A 13,304-nucleotide genomic window follows, 5' to 3' on the forward strand; every position below is an offset into this window, starting at 1 on the left:
GTTTTTAATAGGTTAAACCGGTATCACGTTGCCTAAGTTGTCTAATCGTGGTTAGACACTGAAACATGTTGTTATTACTTTCCAAGTCGGTACAAACCCAATTTAACCACTTCGCTCGCACAATGTATATAAAATCGTTCTCTTCTTTTTATCGTATAAGTTTATACACAAAATTGCTCTCTTCTTCGCTCTTGTTTGGTTTTTAAAAGCAAAACTTTCGCTGTGTAGGAAGAACGAACTTACGGGCGCAGAGCCCTCCGCATGCGATACAACTCCCTGTCTATCTCAAGGATCTTAAGGCGTAACACTTGCAAGATCTGTAATACGAATCTACAAGAGTTCTGTAAGTTTTGCTTTCATCATGAAATTTTGTTCTGTAAATTTTCCTTGACAAAAGATTAGATTTCGTGATCTATGTACTGTCTTCAACAGTTTCCTTAAAAATATTTTATTTATTTATTTTAGGATCAGCTCTCTCTTTTCTATAGTAATTTTTGGGAAGAGTTTTCTTTTTATTATTTTTATTATTGTTATTATGGATTTCTGTTTATAAAACATTGAACGTCATAATAATAATACTTTTGAGACACTCAAATTTGAGAAATTTGTACTTCCCAGCACTTTATGAACACTTTTCAGCCCAGATCTATTGGTCAAAATAGTTGTTTGATTTATTGGTGTGAAACAATTATGAATTAACTAATAGACTTAAATTTTTTTTCTTCCAAATATGCCCCTCCAGCAATACAGTGATTTATTGGTGTAAAGCAATTATGACTTAACTTTCAAATATGCCCCTGCAGCAATACCGTGATTATTCTACTTTCTCTTTCTATTTTTCTCCTATTTTTGACTTGGACCGGGCGTATGATATTGAACCTCCCTTAATGGGCCTCGAGGTCTTTTCCAAATACCAATTGCCTAAACGTGTATCAATTTATTTATTTATTTTTTAAAAGGTTAAACCGGTATCAAGTTGCCCGAGTTGCCTCATCCTAGTGAGACACTGAAACATATTATTACTTTCCAAGTCGCCCAATTTAACCACTTTGCTTGTTCAATGTATATGCATATAAAATTGTTCTCTTTTCCTTTTTATCGAATAAGTTTATACACAATTGCTCTCTTTTCGCTCTTGTTTGGTTTTTATATATCTCTAATCAGTTCATCTTCAATTATGCAGAAAACTGTAAGTTCAAATCCCATGGAGAAAACCAATAGACCAACCTCAATATGTTGTGCTAAAAACCCAAGGTACCATCTTTTTACTTATATATGGATTTATATTTCTCTATTTATTGATTTATTTTTTAGTGAATTAATATTGTTACAAAAATTCAGCACTACTGTGTTTCTGTTATCACACTTTCTTAATTATTTGTATTGTTTTTTTTCCTTCTTTAGTTGCAATAGTGATAAGGATGATAAAGGTGATAAGGATGATAAAGGAGGAGGGTTGTGTTTGGAGGATCACATTAGTGGACTTCCAGATGTTGTACTTGTTTCAATCTTGTCGCTATTGACAATGAAAGAAGCTGGAAGAACTTGTATCTTATCAAAGAGATGGAGGTATATCTGGACACACATTAGTAGTTTGAACTTCGATGCCTCACATATAATCAATGGAATTCTACTCGGTGAAAAGGAAGTTGAAGTAGAAAAGCCTTTGTATTTGAGTTGGGTTAATCAAGTCTTGAAATCGTACAACGCTTCAACTATAGATGAATTCAGAGTACAATTTGATTTTGATGAAAGTTATAGATTTGATATTGACAATTGGGTAAACTTTGCAATGGAAAAGAGAGTTAAAAGGCTTGAGTTGGACTTGACACAACGTACCGATTATAATAGAGCGGAAGAGGATTACAATTTTCCTGACCCCAATGGTATTACAAATCACCTGCCGTCATTGTCTCTCTGGTTTACTAGCTGCAACCACCTGACCAGTCTCTTGTTGACGCACGTCAATGTTACCGGACAAGTTCTCGAGTACTTCTTAACTAACTGTCCATTTTTGGAAAAATTGTATGTAAAACACTCTGACGTTCTCGTAAATCTGAAAGTTCCCCATCTATCACTCAAATTGAAGTATTTGGAGATAATTCGCTGCTTCAATGTGGAAAGTATTGAGATTTTTGCAACGAATCTCTTGTCATTTAAGTACTTCGGACCAAAAATAAGCCTGCCATTTAAGAATGTACAGCCGCCTGTTGATTTGTATATTGGGGGTGCATATTGCGATTATCTAATATATAAGTTTTTGGATATTTCAAGCTTTCTTTCTCAGCTAGAGAGCCTTACGTTGCATATTGCCAGCATGACGCAGGTTACGAACTTTAACTGATTCATTTGATCTCCTCCCCTTCATCTTTATTTTATTCCTTTTTTAACATAATTTTTTTTCATAATTATTATTTTTTACATAATTATCAATTTGTGCTGGTTGACTTTTTCTTTGATTTACTCAGCATACCTTTGAAGATCCTGGTCTTGAAGATACTAAATTTCCTGTATTACATAAACTCAAGCGACTGGAGTTGATAGTTGGTGCAACGGATGATGACAGCCTTACTGTTTTTACTCCCCTGATAGAAGCATGTCCTTTCTTGGCTAAATTTGTGTTCAAGGCAATAAGTTTTACTTTACAACCTGCATTTCTAAACTCTTGAGATTTATTGCTTTCATAACTGAATTTTCAAATAGAAATTTTGATTCATTTGGACAAGCTTTTAATTTTCACAAGTAATTGCTTCTTTATAGGTATTACAAAATTACAATATTACCAATGATAGGAAAAATGATCTTACAGTGCTTAGCTTAGCTTGCTTATTCTCCTGATTGTTCAAGTAATTTCTAAATGAATATTTATCATTAAGTTGTTCCCGTGTTGGTTTAATATTTACTGCCTTGGAGTTTTACTGGTCTTTTAATATGTTACACGTTCTTAGATGGCTTTATTTTCATGATTGTTCAAGAACTCCTCCCCGAGTAGGACCTCTTGAGGTCTGTGGCCTTTTTCGGTTAGATTTACTCTTGTTACTCTTCAAAACTCTGTGAATTCATTTTGAATGCAGTGTTTTCTTATGTCTAACATGTTCCATTTTGCCCGTGGTGGTTACTCCATTAAGCCAGTGTTTACTTATGTCTAAGTTGTTACATTTTATCTGTGGTGGTTATTCCATTAAGCCTGTTACTGTTGTGATTCTAACTTGAACGGTTATGATTAGATGCTTGGTAATTTGGTTTTGTATGCTAGTTGTCTTCAGGCGTTTGATTTCCCTGGTGTAGCAATGTTGTAATTTTAACTTGAGCAATTAGGATTTGATGCTTGGTAATTTGGTTTTGTATGCTAATAGCTGCCCATCATATGACTCCACTCCTCTTTGTTACAGCTTGTATGGGGCAAGCCATTTCGGAAAAGAATGCATGATAGGTTTACTTCTCGGCCCCATGAGTACCTTAAGGTGGTGGAGTTCATTGGTTTTGTTGGGCGTACAAATGATGTTGAGCTTGCCATGTATTTAATCAAAAGTGCTGTGAATCTTGATAAAATTACTTTTGATCCTCGAGATCCAGTTCTTATAGGAACTCCATGGGAATTCATGGTGACCAAGGAAAAAACAGCAGCGAGAAAGCGCGCCAAGAAGCTTGGAACCAAACTTCCTGTTGGGGCAGCTTTGGTAATCCTTTAATTATATATGTTTGTATAAGCTATTTCTTCTACATCCTTCTCATTCTTATTTTATGAAGGATCTTCAATCTGTATTGAACAATAATGGGAAAGAACACATTTTGTTTGTGGAATGACAGACGTTGAATAAAAATGAATTTACTAGCATTTTTTAGACTTTGTCCAATGTGTGTATAAGCCGTTGCATGTACATCCTTGCCTCATAAATTTATTTGGTATTATATATGCTTAAAAAAAATAAAAACTTGGGAAAAGGCTTTAAGTACAGAGATTTTTCATTTATTTTGTTTTTATTACAATATCAGAATTTTATTAATCCACTTTTTCTCAGTGGCTTCTTTGTTCTATTAGGCTTTTAAAACCCCGGAGTAGTAAGAAAGACATTTGGAATATTTATTTATTTATTTATTTTTATCTTGTTAGAAAAACAAAGAACTTTATTGTTTTCCTTAAATTCAATAATCAAAGGGAGATGGAAAATGAAAATCTAAAAAAACTATTGGATGCATCAATATGAAAATATTTGGTAAAAAAAAAAAAAAAGCCTGTATTGATTATATATGTGTGTGTGTGTTATATACCTGTGGCATTTGTTATAAAAAATGTCTAACCAAATTAAGCTTTATGTTGTGTTACCCAAAAAAAAAAAAAAAAAGGGAAAATTAGACTTTATGGTGTGATGCCAAAAAAGAAAAAAAAAATGCCGTTTAAAAAAAAAAAAAAAAAAAAAAAAAAGAAGGAAAGGAAAATTTAAAAGTTCTCTAGTTAATTTTGTTTAGAGTAATGATATTCTGTCCGATCAAATTGACCTACTCCTAGTCCGAATCCTATGTATAACTGTCACGAAATTATCTAAATAGTTGATATTTTATTGGGCACTAAAGATACCAAAAATAAATATGAAAAGAATTTCTCTATTCATCTTCTTTGTTCTGCTGCTCCCTTGATTCTTTTTCTCTCTTGTTTCTTTCTCTCTTTAACTCACAATTCATCATTACAATTCTTAATGAACCTCTTTTTTTTTTTTTTTTTTTTTTTAATTTAAATCAAATCCCCAAAATTGATACAATATACGGAAGCCAAAATATATATTAAAAATGAAAAAATACCTTCAATCTTATTAGTGTTCGTTTTGTCCTCTTCAAGCAAACACACACACACACACACATATATATATATATATATATATATATATATATATATATGTATGTATTTTCCCTTTTGATTTTATTAACCAATAGAGACTTCTCAATGCTTTGTTTTCCTGTCAATTTTGCAAAGTGGGAAAGAAAGAACCATGAGTTAAAGAGAGAAAGAATCAAAGAAGCAGCAGAACGAAATTGAGAGATAGAGAGAGTTTGTCAAAACATTTTCAGCTTTTTTTCATATTTATTTTTGGTATCGCAAATAAAATATCAACGATTTAGGTAATTAGTAGCAATTACACGTATGATTCGGACTAGGAGTATGTCATTTTCAGCTCTTTTTTTTGGGTGGGGGGGGGGAGGTCAGTGTAAGTAAGGTCATTCTCAGCCACTATGTGTAGTTAGGACAAACCTCACTGGGTGCAAGCAAGGACGGAGGCAGCTAATGCCCACAAGGGGCAGCTGTCCCCCCTGACTTTTTTTTTCCTTTGGATGTCATATATGTAAACTAGCCATAAGCCAAGGGTTGTGCCCCTCCTGAACCCAAATCCCAGCTCTGTCCTTGGTTACGAGTATAATTTACCTAATTCTCAATCATGTTTGTTATGCCCCAACTGTTACTAGGATTCTTAAAAGCTTGCTCCCTTACTCAAAGATGTTGCTCACTGACTGAAACCTATGTTCTCACACTTGTGGTGCAGTCTATAGATATAGGATTTCATACTATAGTCGGTTTTTTATTTGCATTATTAGTTATTACTTATTATACTGTCATGTAATGGGTCGGCATAATATTGACTTTCTTTGGGTCATGTTAAAGAGATTTTTGATTGTTTTATTGCTTTTCCTTTTTCAGGGACTAGCATATGAAGAAGTCATACAAAATCTGCATTTTAATACTGCTAAAAAAATGTGCTAGATGTATTTTTTTTCCCCGGATTTTAACTGTCTGTTTAAGGTTTAATGCTATCTTCATTCACTTCCTTCCAGAGAATAGGGTGCTAGGTTGAAGCCTCGGCTAGGATGTAGTTTTATGTCATAGTTTATATATATATATATATATATATATATATATATATTGTATAAGCACGACTTTTAATCTAATTGGGTGGACATATATTGTGGACGCAATGTTGGTGGAAACTGGAAAGAAGTACACGAAGGACCAATGTAGACAAAAATTCAACACAATAAGAGCACTGTACAAAGATTGCAAACAAATATTATCTGAGACTGGTGTAGGGTACAACAGTGAGACAGGGATGATTATGTTGGAAGCTGAAAGATGGGTTCGATTGTGTAAGGTTAGTATTTCAATACGTGTATATTTACCATATATAAAGTAGAAGGGCTTGATGAACAATAATTGTAAGGTAATAACGTGTAAGTTCTCAAGTATGGCAAAAAAATAAAAAAAACAGGGGTGCAAGAATTATGAGCAGATGGTAAGGATTTTTGGGGTTACACATGCTACTGGTAAGCATGTCCATCCTTCTACAAAAGCACCCAAACCTCACCAAATGGCAATAATGTCTCAAGTGGCAACACATGAAGCTGCAATTCATAACATTGAGTGCCATCCGGACAAGATTGATGTAGAACAACCTAATCTCCCAAACCTGTAGGTAAAAAACCTAAGAAAGAAAGTTTTTCCTCCACAATGTCTCAAGTGATGGCATGTTAGACTGATATTAGGAACACGAAAGCCGATCGAATTGTCAAAGCCATAGCAGAATCATCTTCTAGTTGTCAACTATCTCATGTTAAAGAAATGCCTAAAGTTGAATCTCCCAGTAAAAAAGAAAAAGAAATGGATCCCCAGCTTGAGGAGTGCCTTAGGATCATCAACACATTAGTGGGGATTGATGATACCCATTATGCTAAGATCATAAGAATGTTTGGTGAGGACAAGGTGTGGAGGGATACATTTCTCCACATTCCTGATGACAGGAAGGTTGGGTGGGTGATGAATCAGCCTCTGTGATATGTTCGCTATCTTACTTTTATATGCTTTTGGATGACTGTTTTATAACTCTTTTTACATTATTGTTGGATGACTGTATTTATTTTCTTTATCTACTGCTTTTACATTACTGTTGGAAGACTGTATTTAATTCCTCTATCTACTGCTTTTACATTAATGATGGATGCCTATTTATGTTCTATATCTATTGCTTTTATATTATTGCTGGATAATTCTATGATTTGCTATGTATTTTATTGTTTTTGTATTATTGCTGAATAATTGTATTATTTGCTATATATTTTTCAATTTTTCAATTTTCCTTGTATCATTGTGTTGTTTAATTTTCATTACAATAATTGCTTCTGTTTATTCTTAAATAGGATAGTAGATATGGATATAAGGACAATATTAACCATGTATGTTAATAATGATGAGGAGGAAATTCTTGTATTGATTGCAACCATATATGAGTACTATCATAAACATTTTGATAAGCAACGTTGTATGGATTCCATGTTACAAGGGGAAGATTACGTATTCGAGATTTTAAATGGACATGAAGATAGGTGTTATGAAAATTTTCGGATATACCCCAATACCTTTAAGGCTTTGTGTCGTGAGTTGAAATTGTTAGGATTGAAAGATTCTACATTTGTAACAGTAGAAGAACAAGTTGCAATTTTCCCACTTACCGTGTCTCACAATGAAAGGAATCGTGTCGTTACTGAAAGATTCCAACACTCTACATCCACAATTTCATATCACTTTCATGCTATCTTAAAGTTAATTTGTGAGTTTGGGACTAAGATTATTGTTCCCCCAGATTTGAATGAAATTCCTAAATAGATAAAGAAAAATTCAAAGTTTTACCCATACTTTAAGAATTGTGTAGGAGCGATAGATGGTACTCATATCCATGCTGTAGTGGCAGTTGATCAACAAATACCCTTTTGTGGTAGAAAGGGTGATACGACCCAAAATGTCATGGTTGTGTGTTCTTTTGATATGAAATTCACATACATTCTAGCAGGGTGGGAAGGGTCTTCTAATGATTCGAAGATTTTAAATGAGTGCATTCAGAATGAGGATTTGAATTATCCATCACCACCCGAAGGTAAGAAAATTACCTTTCCACATTTATATTTAACATTAAAAATACGTTAAGTTTATTTTTTAATATTTAACATGATATGTAAGTTTTATTTTGTGGACTCTGGGTACGCCAATATATTTATTTTTTTAATTTTTATTTATTTATGTTAATTTTTATTACTGTATTCTTGTGATTTATTTTGTTATTATAATAATGATTAAAATAGTACATATATACTATAGTACAATTAATTGAATTTTTATATTAGAGTGTTAGTAATACTATATTAAATTACTAATTAAGTAATTGGCAAATATGATGTGGCATTTCACTTAGATCCCTTCCGCTATCTAGCAGCTAGGACTAGGGGTGCAACTTGGGTTGGGTAACTCGAACCCAACCCGATTTTTCATGGGCTTGGGGTTGGGCTTGGGTTGAACAATCTCAACCCAAATTTAATTAGGGTTGGGCTTGGGTTGAAGTGCTATTAACCCGAACTAACCCAAAGCCGAATTCTAATATTATTTTCATATATATTTTTACTTTTAAATACATTATATATAATATTTAAACTATGATTACTTTTTTACTTTTCAACTTCTTTTGTTAAATTTTAACTTATTATATGTTAACATTTAAGAGAATTAATTTTTTAAAAATTTGTTTGTAATTTATTAAAAATCTATAATTTTTTTTTTTTGTTTAAAACTAATTTAAGATCATACTAAATTTTTGGTGCAAGGATTAGCCATATGAGTAATCCGAATTAACCCGAAGTTTTTATTAGTAATCTAAGCCCGAGTTGTAAGCCCGAACTTAAAAGTAGAAAGATGGGTTGGGCTTGGGTTGAGTAGTTAAGGTTGAGGATAGGGTTAGGGTTGGGCTTGGGTTTAGTATTTCATATGGTGGGTTGGGTTCAAGTTATACCTCAAACCTGCCCAACTCGCTCGAGTTGCAGCCCTAGCTAGGACTGCTAAATTGAAAATTTTGAAATATTGATTTACCTTTCAGTTGTTGAATAAGACAGAATTGGCCTTCGAATGTTTTGAAAAATTCCAATTTTGTCCTCTTCGTAGGGTCAAACCCAAAGGCCCACGGTTGCCTTAATTTCCTTCTCTCTCTCTGTGTGTGTCTAAAAAGACCCAGAGCTTTCTCTCATTTTGTTCTCTCTCCAACCACGATTACCCACCCACAATCTCATCAACTAATTTCCTTTTTCAAGGATTGAGTTGCATTCTCCCTCCTCTCTCTTATTCTTCTTCTTCAATATCTATACTGTAATTGAATGAGAGTGGTCACAGTCGCCATTGAAATAGCTTATCAGCTCTGATCGTTTCCGGCAACCTAAACCTATCCAAATACAGTAAACAAACAAAGGAGAACCTTGTGTATTGTGTAATCTCATCGAATGAGAATCCAAAAGGAAAAACTCTTCACAATCTCTATCTAATATATACCCAAACACACACACACACATAAATTTAATAATTATGATATTTTGCTATTGATTGTTTCGCTACCGTATGAAAAAGTTGTTCCCTCCATATAAAACATATAATAAAATTGAGCAATGAACCCGAATATTGCCATGAAGGACACTTACATTCACACACTCTTATTCTCACTGCACTCATTGTTGCTTAGTGAAATAGAGAGTTCATCTATGGATTCCTTTCAAGAGCATGAGATAGGCTATTGAAAGTTGGATGCACTGTAAATCTATCACAATGAACTGGGTTCTACAATCATAAAGGAATTCAACATCTATTGTGTCAATTTGCCAAGATGTTAAAATTGCACCATTGTCTTTTCACAATATTTTGATTCACAAATCAACCCATATTTAATGATTGAACATTTCACTGAACCAAAAACACAATCATTGCAATCATCATTGCCTATGAGACACCATCACCAATGGAAAGATACAATTGTTGGGAGAGATGACAATAAACAAACACAGCGGAATAATTCTTCTCCCTATATGCAAGCAAATATAGTATATCTCTACTTTTATATGTGCTGAAAATAATAGAGAACAAATCAATCACACCAAGCCACAAGAACACAAGCAATTTTTTACATGGAAAACTTCCCCAGTGTGAGGAAGAAAAACCACGGGACCTAGTCTAGTTAAAATCTCTACTATCAACCAAATAATGGGTACACAAAGTCTTCTCTAATCGCAATTAGAGGCTACAAAACATCTCATCAAGATAGCAACAATCTTGGCATAAAACAAAGAGAATTGGAAAGAAAAATACCAAAACTCGGTTACTGTTCACGGGAACGAATTACTGTTCCCGAGCTCAAAATCTGATCTCCACTGTTCAGATTGTGCGTCACTAAGTCATGAATCTCTCCTCCAAATTTCAGCTTGATCGGACCACGGACAAAGCGGGATCGGACGTTTGATCAAACTTGGGCAGAATGGAAAAACCTGCGTTTTTCTGCTCTTTGTTCTTTCACTTGCGGCTCACCTCTCTCTCTTTTTATACTAACTTCCTTAGGGTTTTTTTTTTTCCTAAAGGCGAGGCTTTGGGCTTTTAATAAAACCCACTTGGGCTTTCCTCCATATAGAAGGAAATAAACCCAACAAATTTCCCCCTTTCCGACTATGTGGAGGGAATCGCCATCCCGGCGATCGAACAACAAATTTCAAGCTTCTCTCTTGGTAATGTCTTTGTCAACATATCAGAGCCATTATCATCAGTGTGAACTTTCTCAAGTTCAAGAAACTTATTGTTCAGCGCATCTCTGATCCAATGGTATCGTACATCAATGTGTTTAGATCTTGCATAGAAACTGGAATTCTTAGCAAGATGAATAGCACTATGGCTATCACAAAACAACACATACCTCTGCTGCTTGAAACCAAGTTCTCTCAAGAACTTCTTTGCCCATAGGAACTCTTTAGTCGCTTCCGTTGCTATAATAAACTCTGCCTCTGTCGTCGAAAGAGCAATATACTTCTGAAGTCTTGATTGCCAACCTACAGCCCCACCTATAAAAGTGATCAAATAACCCGAATTAGACTTACGAGTATCCACATCCCCTGCTATATCTGCATCTGTGTAGCCAACTAACAATGGTTGTTCGTTTCCCAAACCAAGTCTCAAACTGGAAGTGCCTCGAAGATATCTCATAATCCACTTCACTGCATTCCAATGCTCTCTTCCCGGATTTGACAAGAATCGGCTAACTACACCAATTGCATGGGCTATATCTGGTCTTGTGCAAATCATTGCATACATCAAACTTCCTACTGCTGAGGCATAAGGAACTCTTTCCATGTCTTCCTTTTCCTTATCTGTAGAAGGGCATTCCTTTGTACTCAGTCTGAAGTGGGTAGTAAGAGGAGAGATAACCACTTTAGTATTGTCCATATTGAACCTCTAAAGCACTTTTTTAATGTACTCCTCCTGTGACAAATATAACTTCTTGGCACTCCTATCACGACTGATTCTTATGCCAAGAATTTTCTTTGCTGGCCCCAAATCCTTCATAGCAAATGACTTACTCAATTGCTTCTTCAACTGTTCAATCCTTGAAGCATTCCTACCAACAATCGACATGTCATCCACATAAAGCAGTAGAATAATAAAATCATCATCAGAGAATTTTTTAACAAATACACAGTGATTAGAAGTTGTCTTCTTGTAGCCTTGCTTCCCCATAACAGACTCAAACTTCTTATACCACTGTCTCGGTGCTTGTTTCAAACCATATAGGCTTTTCTTCAGCTTGCACACATAATTCTCTTTCCCTTTTACTTTGAAACCCTCTGGCTGCTTCATATAAATCTCTTCCTCCAAATCACCATGAAGGAAGGCAGTTTTCATATCCATCTGCTCAACTTCCAAGTCAAGACTAGCTGCTAGGCCGAGTGCTATATGGATCAATGACATCTTTACGACTGGAGAGAAGATCTCATCAAAGTCAATACCTTTTCTCTGACCGAACCCTTTGATAACCAATCTAGCTTTGTACCGTGGCCATGAAGGTAACTCATTTTGCTTCTTCCTGTAAATCCACTTGTTTTCCAAAGCTCTTTTTCCTTTAGGTAGTTTCACTAACTCAAAGGTGTGGTTATCATGCAATGACTGCATCTCATCTTGCATGGCCTCAACCTACTCTGTCTTTTGTTTATCTTCTATGGCTTCTACAAAAGGGTTCTCCCCCGTCAGTCAATAACACACACTGCTCTGCTGAATACCGAGTGGAAGGACGTCGGTCTCTGGCAGACTTCCTGGATGGAATCATTGGTGGAATCTCTGGCGCTGTCAACTACTCATCAGTTTCAACATCTCCCTGAACCTATAAGGGATCCGCATCACTTGTACACTAGTGGTCATCCTGACCATCATTCTCAACCTGAGATGGCAGATTCTTTAGAGGAGCTGGATCAATATCAGTCAAGATATCACCTTGTTGAGACATAGATTTCCCTGCTTTCTCAATATCCTGAATCGTCTGATCTTCTAAAAAACGACATCTCTGCTTCTCATAATTTTCTTCTCAACTGGATCATAAAGCTTGTACCCGAACTCATCTTGGCCATAGCCAAGTAATATACACTGTCGCGTTTTCACATCAAGTTTGGACCTTTCATCTTTTGGAATATGCACAAATGATTTGCACCCAAAAACCCGCAAATGATTATAGGATACATCCTTACCTGGCCAAACTCGGTCTGGCACATCCAACTGTAGAGGAACACAGGGTGTAAGATTCAACACATAAACAACTGTGCTCAATGCCTCCCCCCAAATTTTTTTTTGGCAATTGGGCTTGTGAAAGCAAACATCTCACTCTCTCAACCAGTGTCCTGTTTATCCTTTTTGCTACGCCATTCAACTGAGGAGTTTTTGGAGTTTTCTTTTGATGTCGGATGCCCTGTTGTCTACAATACTCATCAAAAGGACCAGAATACTCTCCGCCATTATCAGTACGAATGCATCTCAGTTTCTTCCCAGTCTGTCTCTCAACTAGGGCTTGGAATTGCTTGAACACTGCCAACACTTGGTCTTTTGAATTCAAGGTATATACCCACAACTTCCTTGAATAGTCATCTATGAAGGTCACAAAGTATCTAGACCCACCAAGTGTTCTCGTCTTCATAGGGCCACACACATTTGAATGTACTAAATCTAGTATCTCTGGCTTTTTCGAATGAGGGGAATTCTTGAAGGAGACTCTGCTCTGCTTCCCTGACAAACAATGAGTACACCTTTTCAGAAGTGTACTTTTCAATCCATATAGTAGACTTTTCTTCCCTAGTAGAGCTAATCCTTTCTCATTCATGTGAGCCAATCTCTTGTGCCACAATTCTGTTGTATCATTATCCTCCATCGCATTAACAATGTTGTTGGAGATCTTTGTTTGCAGAACGTACAGTGCAGAGTGCTT

The 13,304-nt window shown here is 35.3% G+C and overlaps 1 protein-coding gene across 1 annotated transcript; it reads left to right on the top strand.

Annotated features, from left to right (window-relative positions):
- On the top strand, window positions 1-3,866 carry LOC132303300 (putative F-box/LRR-repeat protein At3g18150). Its single transcript, XM_059800517.1, has 6 exons — window positions 1-124; window positions 229-343; window positions 1,184-1,254; window positions 1,405-2,326; window positions 2,469-2,627; window positions 3,393-3,866. Exons 3-6 carry the CDS (start codon window positions 1,205-1,207, stop codon window positions 3,690-3,692), a joined length of 1,431 nt encoding a protein of 476 aa, XP_059656500.1. The 5' UTR covers window positions 1-124; window positions 229-343; window positions 1,184-1,204; the 3' UTR covers window positions 3,693-3,866.
- The last annotated feature ends 9,438 nt before the right edge of the window (window positions 3,867-13,304 follow it).

This window comes from Cornus florida, unplaced genomic scaffold, assembly GCF_030987335.1.
Source record: "Cornus florida cultivar Cherokee Brave unplaced genomic scaffold, ASM3098733v1 CherokeeBrave_3.0.0_Hap2_Chr04, whole genome shotgun sequence".
NCBI classification, from domain to species: Eukaryota; Viridiplantae; Streptophyta; class Magnoliopsida; order Cornales; family Cornaceae; genus Cornus; species Cornus florida.